The following is a 26,879-nucleotide window of genomic DNA, read 5'->3' on the forward strand; positions in this document are numbered from 1 at the left end:
TGTTCACCAGGGGTGGAAGAGGGGTGTGTGTGTGGGTGTGTAGGTGTGTGTAAGTGTGTGTGTGTAAGTGTGTTAATTCTGGAGGGCATGCAGCAAGCACTATGAATTGTATGTATGGTATGTGAAATATATGGGACGGTATGGAGCAAGCCACATTAATCATGTGTATGTCTTGAATTAGGTTGCGGGGGTTTGAGGAGGGGGAGGGATTGTTTTGAAGTACAACGCTGCAGAGTATTGAAGGGTCTTGCCCAGTGTTTGTGGAGTTGGTTTAGAAGTAGGGTTGCCAATCCTCCAGGATTGTCCTGGAGTCTGCTGGAATTAAAGATTAATCTTTAATTAGATTGTCATGCGATGAAATCTCCTGGAATATGTCCAACCAAAACAGACAGCCCTATTTAGGAGGTGAACTATAGCCCAGAGCTGCAAATTGTCATTGTGAAGCATGTTGTGCACGGTGATTAGGGAATGTGGAGAGCAGGTTGGCAAATGCAGCACATGTGTGTATGTGTAGTGACATGCTCTGCAGCATGTGCTGTGAGTGGTAGGGAAGGCAGGGATGAGATTGAGGGCATGTCTACACTACAAAATTAGGTCAATTTTATAGAAGTCGATCTTTAGCAACTGATTTTATACAGCCATAGAATATCAGAGTTGGAAGGGACCTCAGGAGGTCATCTAGTCCAACCCCCTGCTCAAAGCAGGACCAATCCCCAATTTTTGCCCCAGATCCCTAAATGGCCCCCCTCAAGGATTGAATTCATAACCCTGGGTTTAGCAGGCTAATGCTCAAACCATTGAGCTATCCCTGCCCTCAGTCAATTGTGCATGTCCCCACTAAGCACATTAGGTCGGTGGAGTGCATCCTCAACACCGTGGCTAGCATCGACTCTCAGAGTGGTGCACTGTGGGTAGTCCCCGCTGTCCATCGGAATTCTGGGTTAAGCTCCCAATTCCTGATGGGGAAAAAACATTGTTGCTGGTGGTTTTGGGTACATGTTGTCAGTTTCCCCTCCCTCCGTGAAAGCAAGGGCAAACAATCATTTCGTGCCTTTTTTCCTGGGTTATCCGTGCAAACACCATAGCACAGCAAGCATGGAGCCTGCTCAGCTGCACACTGCTTTTGTGAGCATTGTAAACACTTTGTGCATTATCTTGCAGTATGTGCATGCCTTGTCATAACCATACAGCTAAGGGTAGCTTAGAATTCCTCCTTACCTGTAAGGTTTGTGCTGCTCACAAACCGGGAAGAATTAGTAGGGGAAGCAAAAGTGGATGGGAATCTGGGAGGCAGTGACCATGAGTTGGTTGAGTTCAGGATCCTGACACAGGGAAGAAAGGTAAGCAGCAGGATACGGACCCTGGACTTCAGGAAAGCAGACTTCGACTCCCTCAGGGAAAGGATGGGTAGGATCCCCTGGGGGAATAACATGAAGGGGAAAGGAGTCCAGGAGAGCTGGCTGTATTTCAAGGAATCCCTGTTGAGGTTACAGGGACAAACCATCCCGATGTGTCGAAAGAATAGTAAATATGGCAGGCGACCAGCTTGGCTTAACGGTGAAATCCTAACGCATCTTAAACATAAAAAAGAAGCTTACAAGAAGTGGAAGGTTGGACATATGACCAGGGAAGAGTATAAAAATATTGCTCGGGCATGTAGGAATGAAATCAGGAGGGCCAAATCGCACCTGGAGCTGCAGCTAGCGAGAGATGTCAAGAGTAACAAGAAGGGTTTCTTCAGGTATGTTGGCAACAAGAAGAAAGCCAAGGTAAGTGTGGGACCCTTAATGAATGAGGGAGGCAACCTAGTTACAGAGGATGTGGAAAAAGCTAATGTACTCAATGCTTTTTTTGCCTCTGTGTTCACTAACAAGGTCAGCTCCCAGACTGCTGCGCTGGGCATCACAGCATGGGGAGTAGATGGCCAGCCCTCTGTGGAGAAAGAGGTGGTTAGGGACTATTTAGAAAAACTGGACATGCACAAGTCCATGGGGCCGGACGAGTTGCATCCGAGAGTGCTAAAGGAATTGGCGGCTGTGATTGCAGAGCCATTGGCCATTATCTTTGAAAACTCGTGGCGAATGGGGGAAGTCCCGGATGACTGGAAAAAGGCTAATGTAGTGCCAAACTTTAAAAAAGGGAAGAAGGAGGATCCTGGGAACTACAGGCCAGTCAGCCTCACCTCAGTCCCCGGAAAAATCATGGAGCAGGTCCTCAAAGAATCAATCCTGAAGCACTTACATGAGAGGAAAGTGATCAGGAATAGTCAGCATGGATTCACCAAGGGAAGGTCATGCCTGACTAATCTAATCGCCTTCTATGATGAGATTACTGGTTCTGTGGATGAAGGGAAAGCAGTGGATGTATTGTTTCTTGACTTTAGCAAAGCTTTTGACATGGTCTCCCACCGTATTCTTGTGCGCAAGTTAAAGAAGTATGGGCTGGATGAATGCACTATAAGGTGGGTAGAAAGTTGGCTAGATTGTCGGGCTCAACGGGTAGTGATCAATGGCTCCATGTCTAGTTGGCAGCCGGTGTCAAGTAGAGTGCCCCAGGGGTTGGTCCTGGGGCCGGTTTTGTTCAATATCTTCATAAATGATCTGGAGGATGGTGTGGATTGCACTCTCAGCAAATTTGCGGATGATACTAAACTGGGAGGAGTGGTAGATACGCTGGAGGGCAGGGATAGGATACAGAGGGACCTAGACAAATTGGAGGATTGGGCCAAAAGAAATCTGATGAGGTTCAATAAGGATAAGTGCAGGGTCCTGCACTTAGGACGGAAGAACCCAATTCACAGCTACAGACTAGGGACCGAATGGCTAGGCAGCAGTTCTGCGGAAAAGGACCTAGGGGTGACAGTGGACGAGAAGCTGGATATGAGTCAGCAGTGTGCCCTTGTTGCCAAGAAGGCCAATGGCATTTTGGGATGTATAAGTAGGGGCATAGCGAGCAGATCGAGGGACGTGATCGTCCCCCTCTATTCGACATTGGTGAGGCCTCATCTGGAGTACTGTGTCCAGTTTTGGGCCCCACACTACAAGAAGGATGTGGAGAAATTGGAGAGAGTCCAGCGAAGGGCAACAAAAATGATTAGGGCTCTGGAAAACATGACTTATGAGGAGAGGCTGAGGGAACTGGGATTGTTTAGTCTGCGGAAGAGAAGAATGAGGGGGGATTTGATAGCTGCTTTCAACTACCTGAGAGGTGGTTCCAGAGAGGATGGTTCTAGACTATTCTCAGTGGTAGAAGAGGACAGGACAAGGAGTAATGGTCTCAAGTTGCAGTGGGGGAGGTTTACGTTGGATATTAGGAAAAACTTTTTCACTAGGAGGGTGGTGAAACACTGGAATGCGTTACCTAGGGAGGTGGTAGAATCTCCTTCCTTAGAAGTTTTTAAGGTCAGGCTTGACAAAGCCCTGGCTGGGATGATATAATTGGGGATTGGTCCTGCTTTGAGCGGGGGGGTTGGATTAGATGACCTCCTGAGGTCCCTTCCAACCCTGATATTCTATGATTCTAAGGGGTTAAGAAGCTCAAATAACCTGGTTGGCACCTGACCAAAAGGACCAATGGGGAAAGAAGATACTTTCAAATCTGGATGGGGGAGAAGGCTTTGTTTGTGCTCTTTGTTTTGTGTGTTCCCTGGGAAAGCAGAGAAGCATCAGGTCAGAAAACTCCTTCTCCTAAAATCATCCTAAAATGAGTCTTAATACACACACAAGAGCTAGCTAAATTAATGGAGGCTCGGTCCATCAGATGGGCAGGGAAGGTTAAGAAGCACACTGCTGTAAACTGTGCACACCTAGGACCATGGCTTGGTGTTCTCCCGGCACCCAACACCGTGCGGGCCCGGCCTGGTGGGTCCATTGCCAATGCGATCTCAGCGCAGCCCCTCACACCCCGTGTTCCCCGGCCCGCTGTTGATCGAGCTTGGCGGGCCTGTTCACCCCGTCCCGTCCCTGTGGGGCAGCAGAGCTGCGGAAACGGGCCAGCTTCTAGGGAGCCGAGCGAAGGCCCAGGGCTGTAGCACAGGACGCCTCCAGTCCGGCGCGCACGGGGGAGCTGCCGCCGAAGGAGGCCTGTGTGGCCCTGCGGGAGAGGCGGGGAAGCCGCTGCCGCAGGGAGTGTGGCCCGGGACTGCGGAACGCGCCGCTTCCAGTTTCCAGGCGGGTTGCGGGCTGCATCTGCCCTGCGACATGCACAGCAGCAGCCTGGGCCCGATACGGTGGTTACCGAGTCACGCGGCCTGGGTGAGCGCACAATGCGGGGAGCGGGGGGCAGGGTGAGCGGCGCGGCCCGGCCGTGCAATGCGGGGAGCGGGGGGCAGGATGAGTGGCGCGGCCCGGCCGTGCAATGCGGGGAGGCGGGGGGCAGGGTGAGCGGCCCGGCCGTGCAATGCGGGGGGGGCGGGGGGCAGGGTGAGCGGCGCGGCCCGGCCCGGCCCGGCCCGGCCCGGCCCTGCAATGGCGGGGGCAGGGTGAGCGGCGCGGCCAGGCCGTGCAATGCGGGGAGCGGGGGGCAGGGTGAGCGGCGCGGCCCGGCCGTGCAATGCGGGGAGCAGGATGAGTGGCGCGGCCCGGCCGTGCAATGCGGGGGGGCGGGGGGCAGGGTGAGCGGCGCGGCCCGGCCCGGCCCTGCAATGGCGGGGGCAGGGTGAGCGGCGCGGCCAGGCCGTGCAATGCGGAGAGCGGGGGGCAGGGTGAGCGGCGCGGCCCGGCCGTGCAATGCGGGGAGCGGGGGGCAGGGTGAGCGGCGCGGCCCGGCCGTGCAATGCGGGGAGCGGGGGGCAGGGTGAGCGGCGCGGCCCGGCCGTGCAATGCGGGGAGCGGGGGGCAGGGTGAGCGGCGCGGCCCGGCCGTGCAATGCGGGGGGCAGGGTGAGCGGCGCGGCCAGGCCGTGCAATGCGGAGAGAAGGGAAACTCTTCCCCCCAGTTTGGTTTCTGAACGCGTAGGCATGACAGTCCGGGCGGGCTCCCCTTGTCTCACCATGTTGGGCCCAGCCCCTAAGCACCAGCTGCTAACTCAGCCTCCACCTGTCCTTGACCTGTACCCACCGCTCCTGCTGGTTGCTGAATCCTTCCTGAACTCACAGCCTATATGGAGAGAGGTATCCGTCTGCCCGGCCCGCTGACATTCCGTCGCAGGGAGGGACTGAACCCTTCTGGACGTTATTCCCAGGAGGGTTAGACCTGATTTGCAATATAAACACTGTTCCCTGTCCCAAAAAGCTTCCAGTCTAAACAAGCCCAAGTGAGAGTGCATGGGAATGCCTGTGGTTTTTAAAAATACATTGTTAATGTGATTTGATTCCTTTCTAGTCGCTATCATAGATGAGGTGAGTCTTGAGCAGGGAGCCTGGGCTGGCATCTCAGTGGCCTGCAGTAGGGAGGGCATGCTGTGCATAGGTGGGTGGCATGGAGACAACCAAGAGAGGAATAGATGAATGCAGTACCAAGTTGGTACCGCTATGGATGAATCAGCATTGTGCCCTATTTGAAGTACTGGTATGGGTGGGTCTAGGCCTGCCCAAAACTAAAGGCCCTCCCCCTTCACAAAGGGGAGGAACCACTAAATTCAGGCTCCACTTGACTACAGGGGGCAACAAATGAAAAAACAGTAATGGGAGTGAAGGTCACAGGGCAAAACTCAGGGATCCAGTGGGGGATATGGAGCAGAGAGCTCCGACAACAGCCACTGCTCCTCAGAGAAGTCCAGTGGACGCTGCCCAGAGCAGGTCTGCATGGAGACGTGGCTGTACTAGGGAAAGGAAATAGGCTCTCCCCATCCAGCTTTCTCCTCCTAGAGTGGTGGATGTCTATCTTGGCCAGAACTAGGAGTAGGTTGACGAGGAGGTTTAGCAAGTTTGTGGGGCCACAGATAGGCTGTGTATGAATTGGGAGGTGCAGGGGACAGTGCAGGAGGTTCTGGAAGAGCTGGAAGAGGGGCTGCAGCCTGTCCCACCCTATGTAGATAGAGCGAGAGGACACACAACAGAGGCAGGGATCGGGGGATTTTGTAAATCACACCAGGTACACGCCTGCACTCACAGCTCCGTGAGGAAGCCACCAGCTCATATCCCCAGTGCGCCCTGGGATCAGAATGGAGTACAGGCTGGCTCACTGGGTTCCTTGCTCTCCACTGGTTGCAGTGGGCCCCATTGCTCGGTGTTGGGGGGAGACACGAGGGTGAAGATGTGAATAGGATGGAGGAGAGGTATGTACAGATGTTTCTTGGGCACAGTTTGGAGGTGGTCTGGCTGGATATTGTGCAGCTGGTTCTGGTGGCATGTTGGAGGTGGCTGGGGAGACTTGCAGGATGGCCCCGATGGCATGTTCTGGGGGGCCAGGGGTGAGAGGCGGGCAGGGAGCAAAGTCCTGCAAGGCTTGCTTAAGGGAAAGCAAGAGAAGCAGGAGGCAAGGCTGCCCTCACCACCTGGAGCACATGACCGACAGGTAGCATGGGGTGGACAGCTACATGTGATGGCTGCATCAGGATTGTGTAGTGAAGGCCCCCTGCCTGTTTTGTTGCAGAAGTTGGAAGGTGTGTAGGGAATGAAGTATGGGATTCCAGAAGGAGAAAGGATAGTCCCATTGCACTTGAACACTGCCTTGGAGAAGTGGATTCTATCCCTGCCTCTGCCACGGAGTTTCTATGTGATTCTGGGCAAGTCACTTACATGCAAATTTTCTCAGGTGTTCTTCCTTTTTTGCACCCCAAACTTGAGACCCAAAGAGTCTGATTTGCAGCCATGCAGAGCACTCACTGTTGCAGCTGGTCATTGGGAGCTGTGCTTTGAACATAGAACATGTAATGCCAAGAAAATCAGGTCTCAGGTGTCTCCAGTTGGTCACCTGAAATTAGTGGACACTTCTGACCTTAATCCCTTGTGCTTCAGGCCCCTGTCTATAACCTGGGGATACTGATACAAACTGTACCTCACAGGGATGTTGGGAAGTTAAAGTCATTAGTGTTTGTGAAGTGCTACAGAAAAGGCTCTGAGGGATTAATTCTGTACTCAGTGCAGGATTTGAATAGTGTGCAGCAATTAAGATATGGGACCACACAGTGAATGATGAAGACAAAGCAAAATACTGAATAGCTACCTGGGCTGTTGATTAATCGCTATTAACTCACGCAATTAACTAAAAAAAATTAATCGCGATTAATCTCACTGTTGAACAATAGAGTACCAGTTGAAATTTATTAAATATTTTTGGATGTTTTTCTACATTTTCAAATATATTGATTTCAATTAAAACACAGAATACAGTACTCGCTTTACATTGTTATTTTTATTACAAATATTTGCACTATACAAATGATAAAAGAAATAGTATTTTTAATTAAGCTCATTCAAGTACGATAGTGCAATCTCTATACTGTGAAAGTGTAACTTACAAATGTAGATTTTTTTTTTACATAACTGCACTCAAAACCAAAACAATGTAAAACTTTAGAGCCTACTAGTCCACTCAGTTCTACTTCTTGTTCAGCCAATCACTAAGACAAACAAGTTTGTTTACATTTATGGGACATAATGCTGCTCTCCTTATTTACAATATCACCTCATAGTTGGGGGTTGGACTAGATGACCTTCTGGGGTCCCTTCCAACCCTGATATTCTATGATTCTATGAGAACAGGCATTTGCATGGCACTTTTGTAGCTGGCATTGCAAGGTATTTATGTGCCAGATATGCTAAACATTCTAATGTCCCTTCACGCTTTGGCCACCATTCCAGAAGACATGCTTCTATGCTGATGATACTCGTTAAAAAAAAATGCCTTAATTCAATTTGTGACTGAACTCCTTGGGGGAGAACTGTATGTCTCCTGCTCTGTTTTACCCGCGTTCTGCCATATATTTCGTGTTGTGGCAGTCTCAGATGATGACCCAGCACGCGTTGTTCGTTTTAAGAACACTTTCGCTGCAGATTTGACAAAATGCAAAAAAGGTACCAATGTGAGATTTCTAAAGATAGCTACAGTACTCGACCCAAGGTTTAAGAATTTGAAGTGCCTTCCAAAATCTGAGCCCTGGTCTACACTAGGACTTTAGGTCGAATTTAGCAGCGTTAAATCGATTTAAACCTGCACCCGTCCACACAATGAAGCCCTTTATTTCGACTTAAAGGGCTCTTAAAATCGATTTCCTTACTCCACCCCTGACAAGTGGATTAGCGCTTAAATCGACGTTGCCGGCTCGAATTTGGGGTACTGTGGACACAATTCGATGGTATTGGCCTCCGGGAGCTATCCCAGAGTGCTCCATTATGACCGCTGTGGACAGCACTCTCAACTCAGATGCACTGGCCAGGTAGACAGGAAAAGAACCGCGAACTTTTGAATCTCATTTCCTGTTTGGCCAGCGTGGCAAGCTGCAGGTGACCATGCAGAGCTCATCAGCACAGGTGACCATGATGAAGTCCCAGAATCGCAAAAGAGCTCCAGCATGGACTGAATGGGAGGTACGGGATCTGATCGCTGTTTGGGGAGAGGAATCCGTGCTATCAGAACTCCGTTCCAGTTTTCGAAATGCCAAAACCTTTCTGAAAATCTCCCAGGGCATGAAGGACAGAGGCCATAACAGGGACCCGAAGCAGTGCCGCGTGAAACTGAAGGAGCTGAGGCAAGCCTACCAGAAAACCAGAGAGGCGAACAGCCGCTCTGGGTCAGAGCCCCAAACATGCCGCTTCTATGATGAGCTGCATGCCATTTTAGGGGGTTCAGCCACCACTACCCCAGCCGTGTTGTTTGACTCCTTCAATGGAGATGGAGGCAATACGGAAGTAGGTTTTGGGGACGAAGAAGATGATGATGAGGAGGTTGTAGATAGCTCACAGCAAGCAAGCGGAGAAACCGGTTTTCCCGACAGCCAGGAACTGTTTCTCACCCTAGACCTGGAGCCAGTACCCCCCGAACCCACCCAAGGCTGCCTCCTGGACTCAGCAGGCGGAGAAGGGACCTCTGGTGAGTGTACCTTTTAAAATGCTATACATGGTTTAAAAGCAAGCATGTGAAAGGATTACTTTGCCCTGGCATTTGCGGTTCTGCCTTTGCAAAAGGTTTCTGGGGAGGGCAGCCTTATTTCGTCCTTCATGGTAGGACACTTTACCACTCCAGGCCAGTAACACGTACTCGGGAATCACTGTAGAACAAAGCATTGCAGTGTATGTTTGCTGGCATTCAACCAAAATCCGTTCACGCGGTGGGAGGAGGCAAAATGCGACCTTGTAACGAAAGCACATGTGCTATGTATGTAATGTTAACAGCAAGGTTTACCCTGAAAGAGTGTAGCGACAGTTTTATAAAATGTGTCTTTTTAAATACCGCTGTCCCTTTTTTTTTCTCCACCAGCTGCATGTGTTTCAATGATCACAGGATCTTCTCCTTCCCAGAGGCTAGTGAAGCTTAGAAAGAAAAAAAAACGCACTCGCGATGAAATGTTCTCCGAGCTCATGCTGTCCTCCCACACTGACAGAGCACAGACGAATGCGTGGAGGCAAATAATGTCAGAGTGCAGGAAAGCACAAAATGACCGGGAGGAGAGGTGGCGGGCTGAAGAGAGTAAGTGGCGGGCTGAAGACAGGGCTGAAGCTCAAATGTGGCGGCAGCGTGATGAGAGGAGGCAGGATTCAATGCTGAGGCTGCTGCAGGACCAAACCAGTATGCTCCAGTGTATGGTTGAGCTGCAGCAAAGGCAGCTGGAGCACAGACTGCCACTGCTGCCCCTCTGTAACCAACCGCCCTCCTCCCCAAGTTCCATAGTCTCCACACCGAGACGCCCAAGAACGCGGTGGGGGGGCCTCCGGCCAACCAGCCACTCCACCACAGAGGATTGCCCAAAAAAAAGAAGGCTGTCATTCAATAAATTTTAAAGTTGTAAACTTTTAAAGTGCTGTGCTTAAAGTGCTGTGTGGCATTTTCCTTCCCTCCTCCACCACCCCTCCTGGGATACCTTGGTAGTCTTCCCCCTATTTGTGTGATGAATGAATAACGAATGCATGACTGTGAAGCAGAAATGACTTTATTGCCTCTGCAAGCAATGATTAAAGGGAGGAGGGGAGGGTGGTTAGCTTACAGGGAAGTAGAGTGAACCAAGGGGCGGGGGGTTTCATCAAGGAGAAACAAACAGAACTTTCACACCGTAGCCTGGCCAGTCATGAAACTGGTTTTCAAAGCTTCTCTGATGCGTACCGCGCCCTCCTGTGCTCTTCTAACAGCCCTGGTGTCTGGCTGCGCGTAACCAGCAGCTAGGCGATTTGCCTCAACCTCCCACCCCGCCATAAACGTCTCCCCCTTACTCTCACAGATATTGTGGAGCACACAGCAAGCAGTAATAACAGTGGGAATATTGGTTTCGCTGAGGTCTAAGCGAGTCAGTAAACTGCGCCAGCGCGCCTTTAAACGTCCAAATGCACATTCTACCACCATTCTGCACTTGCTCAGCCTGTAGTTGAACAGCTCCTGACCACTGTCCAGGCTGCCTGTGTATGGCTTCATGAGCCATGGCATTAAGGGGTAGGCTGGGTCCCCAAAGATACATATAGGCATTTCAACATCCCCAACAGTTATTTTCTGCTCTGGGAATAAAGTCCCTTCCTGCAGCTTTTGAAACAGACCAGAGTTCCTGAAGATGCGAGCATCATGCACCTTTCCCGGCCATCCCACGTTGTTGTTGGTGAAACGTCCCTTGTGATCCACCAGAGCTTGCAGCACTATCGAAAAGTACCCCTTGCGGTTTATGTACTCGTCGGCTTGGTGCTCCGGTGCCAATATAGGGATATGGGTTCCGTCTATAGCCCCACCACAGTTAGGGAATCCCATTGCAGCAAAGCCATCCACTATGACCTGCACATTTCCCAGGGTCACTACCCTTGATATCAGATCTTTGATTGCGTGGGCTACTTGCATCACAGCAGCCCCCACAGTAGATTTGCCCACTCCAAATTGATTCCCAACTGACCGGTAGCTGTCTGGCGTTGCAAGCTTCCACAGGGCTATCGCCACTCGCTTCTCAACTGTGAGGGCTGCTCTCATCTTGGTATTCATGCGCTTCAGGGCAGGGGAAAGCAAGTCACAAAGTTCCATGAAAGTGCCCCTACGCATGCGAAAGTTTCGCAGCCACTGGGAATCGTCCCAGACCTGCAACACTATGCGGTCCCACCAGTCTGTGCTTGTTTCCCGAGCCCAGAATCGGCGTTCCACAGCATGAACCTGCCCCATTAGCACCATGATGCATGCATTGTCAGGGCCCATGCTTTCAGAGAAATCTGTGTCCATGTCCTGATCACTCACGGGACCGCGCTGACGTCGCCTCCTCGCCCGGTATCGCGTTGCCATGTTCTGGTGCTGCATATACTGCTGAATAATGCGTGTGGTGGTTAATGTGCTCCTAATTGCCAAAGTGAGCTGAGCGGGCTCCATGCTTGCCGTGGTATGGCGTCTGCACAGGTAACTCAGGAAAAAAGGCGCGAAATGATTGTCTGCCCTTGCTTTCACGGGGGGGGGGGGGGGGGAGGGAGGGAACGGGGGGCTGACGATATGTACCCAGAACCACCCGCGACAATGTTTTAGCCCCATCAGGCATTGGGATCTCAACCCAGAATTCCAATGGGCAGCGGAGACTGCGGGAACTGTGGGATAGCTACCCACAGTGCAACGCTCCGGAAGTCGACGCTTGCCTCGGTACTGTGGAAGCGCTCCGCCGAGTTAATGCACTTAATGCACTTAGAGCATTTTCTGTGGGGACACACACACTCGAATATATAAAACCGATTTCTAAAAAACCGACTTCTATAAATTCGACTTAATTTCGTAGTGTAGACATACCCTGAGAGGGACAAGGTGTGGAGCTTGCTTTCAGATGTCTTAAAAGAGCAACACTCAGATGCAGAAATTACAGAACCTGAACCACGAAAAAAGAAAATAAACCTTCTGCTGGCGGCATCTGACTCAGATGATGAAAATGAAGGTGCGTAAATCCACATTGCTTTGGATTGTTAGCGAGCAGAACCCGTGATCAGCATGGACGCATGTCCTCTGGAATGGTGGTTGAAGCATGAAGGGGCATCTGAATCGTTACCGCATCTGGCATGTAAATATCTTGCGATGCCGGCTACAACAGTGCCATGCGAACACCTGTTCTTACTTTCAGGTCACGTTGTAAACAAGAAGCCGGCAGCATTATCTCCTGCAAATTGTAACCAAACTTATTTGTCTGAGCGATTGGCTGAAGTAGGACTGAATGAACTTGTAGGCTCTAAAGTTTTATATTGTTTTATTTTTGAGTGCAGTTATTTTTTGTGCATAATTCTACATTTGTAAGTTCAACGTACATTATAAAGAGATTGCACTACAGTACTTCTTTTAAGTGAATAGAAATATACTATTTCTTTTGTTTTTTACAGTGCAAATATTTGTAATCAAAAGTAAATATAAAGTGAGCACTGTACACTTTGTATTCTGTGTTGTAATTGAAATCAATATATTTGAAAATGTAGAAAGCATCCTAAAACTTTTAAATAAATGGTATTCTATTATTTTTAATAGTCTGATTAATCACAATTTTTTAATTGCGCGATTAATCATGATTAATATTTTTAATCGCTTGACAGCCCTAACAGCTACCTATTCAGCGAGCACTGTCCATCCTGTGCACGGAATGGAGCAGGAGTCCTGTGGGAAAAATAGCAGGTGATCATGGAATTAAAGACTTTCATAATGTGTATGGTGCACAAGGGGGCCAAACTAAAGTTGCAGGTATCAGGGGGTAGCCGTGTTAGTCTGTATCCACAAAAACAACAAGGTGGATGTAGTCCACTCCCAATAATAGATGAGGAGGTGTCAATTCCAGGAGAGGCAAAGCTGCTTTTGTACATGTACTTTGGCCAAACCAGACAGTCCCTATGTAAAAGAATAAATGGACACAAATCGGACATCAGGAATGGTAACATACAAAAGCCAGTAGGAGAACACTTCAATCTTCCTGGACATTCTGTAACAGATTTAAAAGTAGCTATACTTGAACAAAAAAAACTTCAGAAACAGACTTCAAAGAAAAGGAGGACTTGCGGCACCTTAGAGACTAACAAATTTGTTTGAGCATAAGCTTTCGTGAGCTACAGCTCACTTCATCGGATGCATTCAGTAGCTCATGAAAGCTTATGCTCAAATAAATTTGTTAGTCTGTAAGGTGCCACAAGTCCTCCTTTTCTTTTTGTGGATACAGACAAACAGGGCTGCTATTCTGAGACTTCAAAGAGAAACTGCAGAGCTACAATTCATTTGCAAATTTAACACCATTAATTTGGGCTTGAGTAGGGACTGGAAGTGGCTGGCTCATTACAAAAGTAGCTTTGCCTCTCCTGGAATTGACACCTCCTCATCTATTATTGGGAGTGGACTACATCCACCCTGATTGATTTGGCCCTGTCAACACTTGTTCTCCACTTGTGAGGTAACTCCCTTCTCTTCATGTGTCATTATATAATGCCTGCATCTGTAATTTTCACCCCATGCACCTGAAGAAGTGGTTTTTTACCCACAAAAGCTTATGCCCAAATAAATCTGTTAGTCTTTAAGGTGCCACCGGACTCCTTGTTGTTAAAGTTGCAAGGGTATCCTTAATCCAGGCATTTCCTAGTTTATTAGTGTTTGATTTTGCAACCTGAACTTTTAACATGTACTCTTTTTCTTTTTTAGTTGTAATGTAGTAGTCTGTATAATCAAGTGTTTACTGGAGCAGTTTCAGTCATCTTAACTATTGGACTTCTGGTCTGATAGAGCTTCCGATTGCATAAACTAGATAATAGACCTCAGAAAGGATGTATTTTATTTTGACTTGGATACTTCATATAAGGCAAAATTGTGAAAAACAAACCACAGGAGGTTCTATCAGCTTATGCTCAAATAAATTTGTTGGTCTCTAATGTGCCACAAGTATTCCTTTTCTTTTTGCGGATACAGACTAAAACGGCTGCTACTCTGAAACCTGTGAATATAATGTAACTGGAATATGCTTCATGCAAAAGGTCTCTTGTAAGGTATCATTACAAAGCTTATAATCTACTGAGTGTGTTCATCCTATTTGTATGAACGTATCATTCTGGTATCTGAAACTAGAAATATGAAATATAACTCTGAGGGCCTATTGTAATTATGCAAAATGTGGGCCATTAATGGTGGTTGGAATCTTGATGGCTTCCATTAACCAGGACAATTGTCTGTAGATGGCTCTGTTTTACTTGTAAGTCTTCCTGTATATGTATGTGCTGGCAAGTGGGTAATGAAGTCTTACAGTGACATGTGATCATGTCACCTGAACTGGAATCCATCTTTAACCTGGTGCTTTTCCATTTAGAACCAGGGGTGAGAACCCAGAGAGGGACAAAGGATTCCCGCCTTATGCAAAAGATATGTAAGTGGGTGGAACCAAACAAAGGGGTTGGCAATCATGAGAAATCCCCTAGCTACCACCTGAGCTGGAACAAGGGCTATACCAGGGGAAAGGATTGTGCCCAGACTAGGAAGGTGTCTGGTCTGTGAAAGAAACTTATTGAAACATCTCTGAGGGTGAGTTTTTATCTGTATTCAGTTTTCTTACTGTATTAGGCATAAACTTGCGTGTTCTATTTTATTTTACTTGGTAATTCACTTTGGTCTGTCTGTTACTACTTGGAACCACTTAAATGGTACTTTCTGTATTTAATAAAATCACTTTTTACTTATTCATTAACCCAGAGTATGTATTAATACCCCGGGGGGGGGGGAAGGGGACAGCTGTGCATATCTCTTTATCAGTGTTATAGAGGGCGAACAATTTATGAGTTTACCCTGTATAAGCTTTATACTGGGTAAAACAGATTTATTTGGGGTTTGGACCCCATTGGGAGTTGAGCACCTGAGTGTTAAAGACAGGAACACTTCTTAAGCTGTTTTCAATAAAGCCTACAGCTGTTAGGGGACGTAGTTCAGACCTGGGTCTGGGTTTGCAGCAGGCTAGCGGGTCTGGCTCAAACCAGGCAGGACACTGAAGTCCTAAGATGGGAGGGCAGGGAAAGCAGGAGCAGAAGTAGTCTTGGCACATCAGTTGGCAGCCCCAAGGGGGTTTCTCTAATCCAACCCGTCACACTGACTCTTTCCAATCAGCTTGTTTTGTGGTGTGTTTCTGCAGGTCCTGTGGGGATGCAGGCTGGTCCCCAGCACCCATCCCCCTGTTACAAGACAGTCATGGTTGTGTGCCTCTCCATCTGCTGGATTGCCTGCCTCTTTCTGCCCTCTGTTAAGTAGTGGGTGTAGACTGGCATCTGTAGCCTCATCAGAATGGAGTGGTGGGAGTTTGTCCCCTGCTGGTTGGGAGCAGGACAGCAATGAGCCAGAACCGAGTAGAAAGCTCCTGGAAGCTGTCCGTCTGTCCCTGGCGGCACAGCAGAGACAAGCTGATATAGGGAGCTCGGAGCTGGGGAAGATGTTGGATTCATTCTCTGACATGGGATTCAGTAATGCCCAGATAATGGAGCTGTTCGGGTTGCAGCCCAAGCTGGCTCCTCAGACACGGCTGGCATTGGTTTCCGAGCTCCTCCTGTTGGGCTTGGATGCTGACTCCACACTGAGGGCCTTGCAGAAGAGCCCTGAGGTGCTAAGGATGACGGCCCAGCAACTGAGGCATCGTGCAGACTACCTGCGGAGACTGGACCTCGGAGAAGGTAACACGGTGTTGCATGTTCACTGCCTTATATGAGATACAATGCTGAAATGCTGCTAAAAGTACTTGGTGCCCTCAGATGATCCCCTCTCTGCAGTTACTGGAGTAAGAGCTGGATTGAGAGCTGTTTAACTCTGGTGTCCTGGCAGCACACCCTCAGATCTCTTGCAGCATGTTAGGAAAAAACTCTTGTGTAAGAGATGGGAGAGTTGACCTGAGCGATGTTACCTACCAAAATGATGAACAAGAACTCAAGCAGCTTCTAGCTCTGCTTATGGTGGGGTTCATATAATCACCCAGTGTGAAAGTACTTGCACCTTGAGTGCTTCAGCAGTTGTTCCTGCTGCCAGAAATCGCAAAGAGTCAGGGTTATGGGAAGCAAAGTCAGCAGATTCATTAACACTATCCCAGCTCCAGCCTACTCTCCCCCACCTCCCAGAAATGTATGCCATCTCTCTCCAGCCCTCTGCAAATGCTGATCTGTACCAGGGGGCAGGGCTTCTGTTTTCAGACCATTTCTGCCATCCCAAGCATCTCTGTCCCAACTGAATTGCTGCTGACAGATCAATCCCTGCGTTACTTGTGTGTTGCAGTGCTCTTTGCCCCTCTCCCCTGGCCCTGACAGGAATGTGTTTCATTTGATGGAGACTAATTTTCTATAGCTGTAAATTTCCCCCTTATGCTTCTGCCACTAATTAAACATAGTAGCAAACTGCCTGTTCTCCTGCAGCTTAGCAAACCTGTGGCTCTGGGGAGGGGTCTCTACCAGTGAGTGTGAGGACGGGGGTAGCTGTCCAGGTCTTAGCGGATAACTGAGAGAGAGTCTGGGATCTGTTTACAGAGCACCCTGCTGGGAGAGGCAGGTGGCTCAGGCTGTTTGTCCTGCATGAGACTCCTGATTCCATATGGGTTACCTAGGGAGGTGGTGGAATCTCCTTCCTTAGAGGTTTTCAAAGTCAGGCTTGACAAAGCCCTGGCTGGGATGAGTTAGTTGGGGATTGGTCCTGCTTTGAGCAGGGGGTTGGACTAGATGACCTCCTAAGGACCCTTCCAACCCAGATATTCTGTGATATGCTGCTTGTGAGAAGGGAGAGGCAGACCAATCCACCTGTGCTTCAAATCTAGACTATTCTCAGTGGTGGAAGAGGACAGGACAAGGAGTAATGGTCTCAAGTTGCAGTGGGGGAGGTTTAGGTTGGATATTAGGAAAAACTTTTTCACTAGGAGGGTGGTGAAACACTGGAATGCGTTGCCTAGGGAGGTGGTGGAATCTCCTTCCTTAGAAGTTTTTAAGGTCAGGCTTGACAAAGCCTTGGCTGGGATGATTTAATTGGGGATGGGTCCTGCTTTTGAGCAGGAGGTTGGACTAGATGACCTCCTGAGGTCCCTTCCAACCCTGATATTCTATGATTCTGTGATCTGACTGTGCAGTTCCATTGCCTGAATCCCTGTCCCCAGTAAATCATCCTCTCCTGCATGCTGAGCATGTCTCACTATCTGCCCTTTCATCTGACGCAGAGAACCTGCAGCAAGTGATGAGCCACTGCCCCAGAATCTTCACCTTGTCCTGGAAGAAAATAGATGCAGTGGTGCGGGTGTTCAAGGAGAAGTGTATTTTCACAGCAGATCAGGTGACGGAGATTCTGCATCGCTACTCCAATGTCCTATTGGAGGAACCGCATGACCTGGAGTACAAATTCCAGGTGAGGCTGGGCCTGTGGGGGGCTGCAGAACTCCTTCCTTAAGGGCTTGCAGTAGCATGAACCCATCTGAAAGTCTGGCTGGTTGTTTGAACTCCGTGGCACATGGAGAAATCAAACCAGAGTGGGAATCACCAGGTTTATCTCCCCACATGTATCTGTCCTCTGCCGCACACCGACATCTGAGTGTCATGGGATTGGCTTCTCTCGTGCCTCTCAATCTGAGAGATCTGAAGGAGAGACCAATTTCTTGGCCTGCATGGAGCAGCATGCATGTGAATTCAGTGGAGATACACATGCAGTGTGCAGACAGGTTCTGCTTAACTGGGTCTGACTGTACTGTTGATGCTAATACTTCAAAGTGCTGTCTTCTTTTACAGAGGCCAGGTTAGAGGAACTGAGCTGCAGTATTTTACTTGCTTGGTGTCTGCTCCACTGTTCTCCCCCAAGTCTTCGTAAAAAAAGGATGACCTCCAAAATGTAACAGCTGAAGTGCATTTGTGTTTAATGCATGTACTCTTCCACCCTCCTCAAAACACCCTCATCAGCAGTGATCCCATCAAGACCTCTGCTCTTCTTTTGAGTTCATCCGTCACCTAGTGTGTATCTGATCTAGTGCTCTATGGAGCAGGGACTGTATCTTGGTAAATGTACTGCCAGTGTGCACAGTACTAAGCATTCAGAGTAGGTGCATTAGAAGTCCTCGATTCAGATTTCTCTGCGGCTAGTTAGTTACCTGTGTATGTCTATAGGAAAAGTGAAGCACAACTTTTATAGCACCTTAGCTCCAACCCAGTGTATTTCCTGGGATATGCTGATATCAGCTAAACAGGATATATTTTTATCTCCCTTTGTCTTTCCTGCAGTACGTGCACTTCAGAATGGGAGTAAAGCACAAAGCAGTGGTGAAATCTGGTCTCTTCCGAACTCCAATAGCTGAGGTCAAGAACCGGCATATCTTCTTAGAGCGCCTGGGGCTTTATCAAACCCCTGACAAGAAAGGCCAGACCCAGATCGTCAACCCGAAACTGAAGGAAATCGTCGGCGTTTCGGAAAGGGACTTCCTGGCCAAGATAGCCCACTCCTCCCTGGAGGAGTTTGAGGTCTTTAAGAAGCTGCTGGCTCGGGAGGAGGGGGAGGGGGAGGGGGATCAGGATATAGCCTCTGAAGAGACAGACTCAGCCAGCGAAAGGGAAGGGAAAAGGTCTGACAGCGAAGAAGGAAACTGAACTCTTATCCTCAAGCTTCAGTAAGGGCTTGGCCAAAGAGTCATTGGTGGAAACCAGCTGCTGGGGTTACCACACATCTTGGCTGCTCCTAGACATTCCCTTCTGACCTGTGTGTTTAATGGTGTTGCCATGACATCACTAGTTTGGAAACATTCACTGGAAACAGGTCCCTGGGGCCACAGCCTGAAACTTGACTGCTGCCTGGGGGCCGACAGTCCTGTCCCTGTTTTCCTCATTGAGCTGAGGCCTTTGTTCCAGGTGGCTGTGTAAAACCAATAAAGCTCAGACCCTTCAGGAAGCGAGTGCCCTTCTCTGTCACTTGGCCTGATTTCCCCACCCGAGCGTGGTGGGACACCCCAGCTCAAGAGGAATCTGCTGTTTGCCAGATGGGCTCAGTGAGGGGAAGGGGCAACTCTAGGCTGGGGACTGTTGCCCAAAGTTGGTGCAGCTGGTAGACGAGCCCTGGTTGCCATACATCAGAGGGTAGTTCTGGGCATTGGTAGCTCTCGCCTGGTCACCCTTTACAGCACAGCCTTCTTTGACGGGGGTGGGGCTGCCCCGCCAATGGCACTGCCACACCAGCAATGGTGGCCAGGGCCAGCACTAGGAAATGCTGCGCAAGCACAGGTCTGTCCTGCCCGAACCTTCCCCCACAAAGATAGCTGTCTGTGGAAGAAGGGATGGCTACCCCTGCTAGGAGCCAGGAACGTGAGAGCTGTCTGCTGCCTTAGGGAGTGTAAATGTTTAGCATGGCCCTGAGTAGAGGGGCTGGATTGTGTGGGATCCTGGAGAGAAGCTGGATTTTGGGGTTGGAGACTGAGAGACCTGGGCTCTGTAATGAGGGGAGGCGATGAGGCAGCTTAGGATCAGAGTTCAGGAGGACAAGACGATGGATTTTTTGGCTGTGGAAGGAAAGAGCCCACTGAGCTTCAGAGGCAGGAGAGGAGACGGATGTGGGGCAAATGGTCAAGGGAGGAGGAGAGAGCTTGGGGTTGGGCCCAGGAAAGGAGACATTGTGTGAGCAGGTGAACTGCTGGTTTGAGAAAAGTGGTTTGGTTGTGGGCTGAGGAGGCTGGTGAGTAGATTGGGGGGCAGGAAACTGGTTTGATGTGAGGCACGTGTGTGTGTGGCTGGTGTTGAGGAGATGCCTCTGGTGCATGTGGGCACTGTGGGTTGGGGAAAAGGGATTGACTCTCCCCTTCCTTCTGCCTCTTCTCCACCACCCACTAAACAAAGGACCCAATGGCTAGCAATTGTATTTTTATTTAAAAAACAAAATAACTAACTTTTTTGAACAAGATAAAATCTTTTTCTGCTGCGTTACATACTGTGCTTAGTCTCTGTGTAGCATATGGTTTGACCTGGATCTAGCTCTCAGGTAGCTACATTACAACACGTACCAAGAGTGGAGACTCCTTGTATGGCAGAAGGGAAGCAAGCTGCTGCAACCGCGTTGCTGCTGCCGGGCCATGGGTCTGTTCTGGGCAGCAGCTCTCAGGCTGACGGTCCGTGTGAACATGGTGGTCTTGCTGGGGGAACATGAGGTGGGTGGGAGTGCCAACTCCTGGATTTGCAGCGAGAGTCTACTCTCCTGTCCTATAGCTCAAAGGGTGCCATAGGTGGACTGGAAGGGAACATGCACCGTCTGCTTGCAGGATTGCTTTAGTTTCCAGTTAAAGGTTTGCATGAAAACTCGAGATTTTAACAAGCTGCAGGCTTCTTTTGAACCACACTGTCTGCATATGCATTCAGTGATCCTATTTTCAGGCAACGTCGCAGAAGGGTTGCATGTCCTTCGCCACCGCCACCATCTTGGACTCAGGTGACAGAACACCTGGGGAAAGGGGTCCTGACTTGGAATGCTGGATGATTTGACCCCTGGGGTTCTGGTCTCAACTCTCTTCTCTCCCCAGGTAATGACAAGGGCTTTCCAAATTTCTGACACCCTCCTCCCACGTCCCAGAAGCAGTGCCGCCACCCCTCCCCCATGACCACGTGAAGGGCGTTTAAGGGCTAGTGATTCTAAGCTTTCCCATGTGAAATGAGCTCAGAATAACTGAGACTCTAGAGTTGTGGGGTGGGCCCTTAGGAAGCTTTATTACCTGTCAACCAGTCCACTTCCCAGTTTGGTTTCCAGCAGCATCTCTCAAATGGGTCGTTCTTGTGCCTGATCTTTGCAGCAGTGGCCTGATGGCGTTGGGAGGCAAAGGGAATATTCCACTGCAGCAGAGATCCGTGATTTGGGTTTTCCTCATCCCTTGTGGGTAGTAGCATTACCCTCACTGCCTGGAAAGGAGCCTGATTTTCCAGCTGGCTGCTGTGGCTGGCCAGGTTCCTCAGCACCCTGACATTCTCTTGCTCTGAGGGGTGTTCGGCAAGGTGCTCAGAATGGGGAGGACACCTGCTGAGGGGAGCTGCTTAACGCCTGTGCCGTGTTCTGCTCAGAACCATTCTTTCCTTCGCTAAAGAAACTGTATTTACACTTTACACCCCCTTGACTATTAGCTCTAGGCAGTGGGGAAAGGCTGCTGTATCCTGCGCCATGAGTCACAAACAGCCTCCTAGCGGTGCACCCATATACTGCTTCTGAAACAACACTCTAGTACCATTGCTAAACTATATCTCTGGTATGTATTAATTTATAATATACACTGTGTATAGTAATACACAAATCTATGTGTAACTAGTGTCATACTCATACAAACTCTCAAAAGCTAGGAAATCTTAAAAGCCAGACGTGCTTTCCTTGAGCCTGCCCAGCTGGTATTGCTGCCAATATCTAAGCACCACTGCAGCCAGCTCTGCTGTAATTCAGGGAATTAGTGCTTGGATACCAGTTGGTGTCACAGCTGTATAAGTGTTTGTGTGTCAGTTTCCTGGTACTGCCTGGTTTAAAATATACAGCTGCAGAGAAGTGGATTACAGCTGACATGCTTTGGACACTTACTAAATCTGTTTCAGCTGGAGATGAGGACTTTAAACATTTTCTTTGCTGAACACGGCTATAGTGCCCTGGAATGATTTCAGTGACCAGTGTGTTCATGTGCTATAAAAATGAGTATGGGAGCAAACCCATTTCTAAGCCTTCACCTTTTTTTTTTTGGGGGGGGGGGGGGGAATTTCATCATTGTTAGGTGCTGTAGACATTTTTCTAAGCTACCCACTGAAACTCAGTTAAAACATTAATAACTTGAGGAAAATAACCAATATTGACTGCTGTTCAGCACAGTGTTCTTAAAACCCAAACATTTAAGGTACAAAAGAAGGGGAAATTTGTCTACTACTTTATTTTCCACCCTCATCTGTTCAAATAGTTAGGATTTTTCTTTTACTTGACTCTGCAGGGGAATATTTTACTTCTCTGCCAGGGCTGTGTAGGTCAGGTGTCAGTTCATAGCTCAGGAGCGTAGTGCTGTATTAAACTTGATTTATGGGTGATTTGTAATTTAACAGATTGGTGCATATGCTGGTAAGAGGGGGCTGGATTTCAGCCCTGTAAATGCCCATGCAGAGGAGGGACTCACATGAACAGGCCTGGGTTACAAAGATAGGCTAACCCCCGTACAAGACAGTCAGCCATTCTAATGTGATGTTGCTTGTCCCTAGATGGATTCTGGTGATGGGAAGAAGGGCGCCCGCAATAAGGAAAGCCCATGTGAGGGCTCTGGTGCGCCTGCTGCCCGGAGGGGAAATGGCTGTGTGGTGTGCCAGTCTGAGTGTGTCCCTAACAGGCTGGAGGAGAGGGAAGGGCAGTGACTCCATGTAGGAAGGTCTCCCCCATTATTTGTAGATCCGATCTTCCTGGTGTTTGAAAGCCCTTAGATCTGGTAAAATGAAGCTCTTAGTGCTTTGAACCCTATGAAAGAGAGAGAGAACATTAGAATCAGCTGAAAGCACTCCAACTTCAATTTCTTTTTGTCTGAGGGAGTGACCCACTCTTGCTCCCATGCGGTTTGGCTGATGGAGTATACTTGCCCCATAAGAGCTTGGAAACCATATTAATGCTTTCTTGTGTATCCCCTTTTTCCCTATTGAAGTCAGTGGTGGTTTTGGCCCTTTGGTTCTTAAAGATTTCTGGGCTGCTGCTCTTTACAGTTGCAAGTGACAAGTGTGTAAATCTGGCCCCTAGTGTTTGCTAGTGCACATTTATTTGCTCTAGCAGAGAAAGGCAAAGCTATAGGATGCAGGGTCATACGCACAAGCAAGGGGGGTCGGAGCATTTGATTTTGTGCTTCTCCTGTTTGACAAGTAATATTTAAAATAAAGATAATGGGGCAGATTAGATGGGGAGGGCTCTGAGTTACTACTACTACAAATTTCAGAGTAACAGCCGTGTTAGTCTGTATTCGCAAAAAGAAAAGGAGTACTTGTAGCACCTTAGAGACTAACCAATTTATTTGAGCATGAGCTTTCGTGAGCTATAGCTCACTTCATCAGATGTATACCGTGGAAACTGCAGCAGACTTTATATACATACAGAGATCATGAAACAATACCTCCTCCCACCCCACTGTCCTGCTGGTAATAGCTTATCTAAAGTGATCATCAGGTGGGCCATTTCCAGCACAAATCCAGGTTTTCTCACCCTCCACCCCCCCACACAAATTCACTCTCCTGCTGGTGCTAGCCCATCCAAGTCACTTTGGATGGGCTAGCACCAGCAGGAGAGTGAATTTGTGTGGGGGGGTGGAGGGTGAGAAAACCTGGATTTGTGCTGGAAATGGCCCACCTGATGATCACTTTAGATAAGCTATTACCAGCAGGACAGTGGGGTGGGAGGAGGTATTGTTTCATGATCTCTGTATGTATATAAAGTCTGCTGCAGTTTCCACGGTATACATCTGGTGAAGTGAGCTGTAGCTCACGAAAGCTCATGCTCAAATAAATTGGTTAGTCTCTAAGGTGCTACAAGTACTCCTTTTCTTTTTACTACTACAAAGAATTCTTTCCCTGATTTCTGGTTGTTGGGTCTAACTGATCACCATATTTGGGGTTGAAAGAACCATATTCTCTCTGTTGAAGGAAAAGGCCCAGGTAGGGTCCATTGAATTGTTGAGGTAAATGTGTGGTTACACAGGTGGTATTGGAGAGAGGGTTTTGGATTCTTCAACCATGTTGTTCCAGGAAGAAGGGATCCACCTAACAAAGAGAGGGAAGAGCATCTTCGCAGGCAGGCTTCCTAATCTAGCGAGGAGGGCTTTATACTAGGTTCGCCAGGTGACCTAGACCCAGAGGTAAGTGGGGAAGTGGGATATTGGGAGGAAACACAAGGAGGAGGGTGGAACAGGGGAGGCCTCTGGATTCATACTGAGAAAGTAGGGCAATCGGCTAGTTATCTTAGGTGCCTGAACACAAACGCAAGAAGCCTGGGAAACAAGCAGGAAGAATTGGAAGTCCTGGCACAGTCAAGGAACTATGATGTAATTGGAATAACAGAGACTTGGTGGGGCAGTTCACAGGACTGGAGCACTGTCAGGGATGGGTATAAACTGTTCAGGAAGGACAGGCAGGGGAGAAAAGGTGGGGGAGTTGCACTGTATGTAAGGGATCAGTATGACTGCTCAGAGCTCCAGTTTGAAACTGTTGAGAGTCTTTGGGTTAGAGGCGAGAGCAACAAGGATGACGTCATGGTGGGCGTCTGCTATAGCCCACCAGACCAGGAGGATGAGGTAGACGAGGCTTTCTGAGGACAACTAATAGAAGTTTCCAGATCACAGGCCCTGGTTCTCATGGGGCACTTCAATCACCCTGACATCTGCTGGGACAGCAATACAGCAGTGCGCAGACAATCCAGAAAGCTTTTGGAGAGTGTTAGGGACAACATTCTTGTGCAAGTGCTGATGGGGCTGTGCTCCTCTTCACCTGCTGCTCACAAACAGGGAAGAATTTGATAGGGGAAGTGGAAGTTCGTGGCAACTTTGGCAGCAGTGACCATGAGATGGTTGAGTTCAGGATCCTGACAAAAGGAAAAAAGAAGAACAGCAGAATATGGACCCTGGACTTCAGAAAAGCAGACTTTGACTCCCTCAGGGAACTGATGGGCAGGATCCCCTGGGAGGCTAATGGGGGAAAGGAGTCCAGGAGAGCTGGCTGTATTTTAAAGAAGCCTTGTTGAGGACGCAGGAACAAATCATCCCGATGTGCAGAAACAATAGCAAATATGGCAGGCGACCAGCTTGGCTTAACAGAGAAATCTTCAGTGAGCAAACACAAAAAGGAAGCTTACAAGAAGTGGAAACTTGAACAGATGAGTAGGGAGGAGTATAAAAATATTGCTCAAGCATGCAGGGGTGTAATCAGGAAGGCCAAAGCACAATTGGCATTGCACCTAGCAAGGGATGTGAACAAGAAGGATTTCTACAGGTATATTACCAACAAGAAGGAGGTCAGGGAAAGTGTAGGATCCTTACTGAATGGGGGAGGCAACCTAGTGACATGATATGGAAAAAGCTGAAGTACTCAATGCTGTTTTTGCCTCAGTCTTCACAGACAAAGTCAGCTCCCAGACTGCTGCAGTGAGCAGCACAGTATGGGGAGGAGGTGAACAGCCCTCAGTGGTGAAAGAACAGGTTAAGGACTATTTAGAAAAGCTGGACATGCACAAGTCCATGCAATGCATCCAAGGGTGCTGAGGGAGTTGGCTGATGTGACTGCAGAGCCATTGGCCATTATCTTTGAAAACTCGTGGCTATCGGGGGAGGTCCCGCATGATTGGAAAAAGGCAAATATAGTGCCCATCTTTAAAAAAGGAAGAAGGAGAATCCTCATGGAGCAGGTCCTCAAGGAATCCATTTTGAAGCACTTGGAGGAGAGGAAAGTGATCAGGAACAGTCAACATGGATTCGCCAAGGACAAGTCATGCCTGACCAACCTGATTGCCTTCTATGATGAGATAACAGGCTCTGTGGATGAGGGGAAAGCAGTGGATGTGTTATTCCTTGACTTTAGCAAAGCTTTTGATACCGACTCCCACAGTATTCTTGCCAGCAAGTTAAAGAAGTAAGGGCTGGATGAATGGACTATAAGGTGGATAGAAAGCTGGCTAGATCAATGGGTAGTGATCAACGGCTCGATGTCTAGTTGGCAGCCAGTATCAGGCGGAGTGCCCCAGGGGTCGGTCCTGGGGCCAGTTTTGTTCAACATCTTCATTAATGATCTGGATGATGGGATGGATTGCACCCTCTGCAAGTTCGCAGATGACACTAAGCTGCGGGGAGAGGTAGATACGCTGGAGGGTAGGGATAGAGTTCAGAGTGACCTAGACAAATTGTAGGATTGGGCCAAAAGAAATCTGATGAGGTTCAACAAGACCAAGTGTAGAGTCCTGCACTTAGGACGGAAGAATCCCATGCAGTGCTACAGGCTGGGGAGCGACTGGCTAAGAGGCAGTTCTGCAGAAAAGGACCTGGGGATTAAAGTGGACGAGAAGCTGGATATGAGTCAACAGTGTGCCCTTTTTGCCAAAAAGGCTAACGGCATATTGGGCTGCATTAGTAGGCGCATTGCCAGCAGGTTGAGGGAAGTGATCATTCCCCTCTATTCGGCACTGGTGAGGTCACACCTGGACTATTGTGTCCAGTTTTGGGTCCCCCACTACAGAAAGGATGTGGACAAATTGGAGAGAGTCCAGCGGAAGGCAACAATTATTAGGAGGCTGTGGCATGTGACTTACAAGGATTGGCTGAGGGAGGTGGGCTTATTTAGTCTACAGAAGAGAAGAGTGAGGGGGGATTTGATAGCAGCCTTCAGTTACCTGAAGGGGGGTTCTAAAGAGGATGGAGCTTGGCTGTGCTCAGTGGTGGCAGATGACAGAAGAAGAAGAAACGGTCTCAAGTTGCAGTGTGGGAGGTCTAGGTTGGATATTAGGAAAAACTATTTCACTAGGAGGGTGATGAAACACTGGAATGGATTACCTAGGAAGGTGGTGGAATCTCTATCCTTAGAGGGTTTTAAGCCCAGCTTGACAAAGCCCTGGCTGGGATGATTAGTTGGGTTTGTCCTGCTTTGAACAGGGGGTTGAACTAGATGACCTGAGGTCTCTTCCAACCCTAATCTTCTATGAGTCTATGATTCTATGGTTGGGAAGGAATTTCTCTCCATGTAAGATTGGCAGAGACCCTGGGGGTTTTTCGCCTTCCTCTGCAGCATGGGGCACTGGTCACTTGCAGGCTTAAACTAGTGCAGGAGGTCAGAGATGATCATGATGGTGCCTTCTGGCCTCTAAGTATGTGAGATCCACCCC

At 48.8% G+C, this 26,879-nt stretch overlaps 2 protein-coding genes across 6 annotated transcripts in view; one reads left to right on the top strand and one right to left on the bottom strand.

The window, feature by feature from the left end:
- The first annotated feature begins 3,557 nt into the window (after window positions 1-3,557).
- Window positions 3,558-18,935, top strand: MTERF4 (mitochondrial transcription termination factor 4). 3 transcript variants are annotated; one of them, XM_048864841.2, is made up of 4 exons: window positions 3,558-3,668; window positions 15,178-15,709; window positions 17,227-17,411; window positions 18,275-18,935. In XM_048864841.2, the coding sequence occupies exons 1-4, from the start codon at window positions 3,573-3,575 to the stop codon at window positions 18,635-18,637; spliced, it is 1,176 nt and encodes a 391-aa protein (XP_048720798.2). In that variant the 5' UTR covers window positions 3,558-3,572; the 3' UTR covers window positions 18,638-18,935. The 3 variants fall into 3 exon arrangements, with proteins under 3 accessions (XP_048720798.2, XP_048720796.2, XP_048720808.1); XM_048864839.2 differs by lacking the exon at window positions 3,558-3,668 and adding an exon at window positions 3,861-4,253; XM_048864851.2 differs by lacking the exon at window positions 3,558-3,668 and adding an exon at window positions 4,786-4,840.
- A 949-nt stretch (window positions 18,936-19,884) lies between these two features.
- SNED1 (sushi, nidogen and EGF like domains 1) overlaps window positions 19,885-26,879 on the bottom strand; it is a 127,145-nt gene continuing 120,150 nt past the window's right edge. For all 3 annotated transcript variants that reach the window (XM_048864823.2, XM_048864824.2, XM_048864822.2), the window contains one exon: window positions 19,885-22,493. The gene's annotated coding sequence lies outside the window, so the exon portion shown is untranslated. The remainder of the gene's footprint in view (window positions 22,494-26,879) is intronic.

The sequence above is a fragment of the Caretta caretta genome, chromosome 9, assembly GCF_965140235.1.
Source record: "Caretta caretta isolate rCarCar2 chromosome 9, rCarCar1.hap1, whole genome shotgun sequence".
Taxonomy (NCBI): domain Eukaryota; kingdom Metazoa; phylum Chordata; order Testudines; family Cheloniidae; genus Caretta; species Caretta caretta.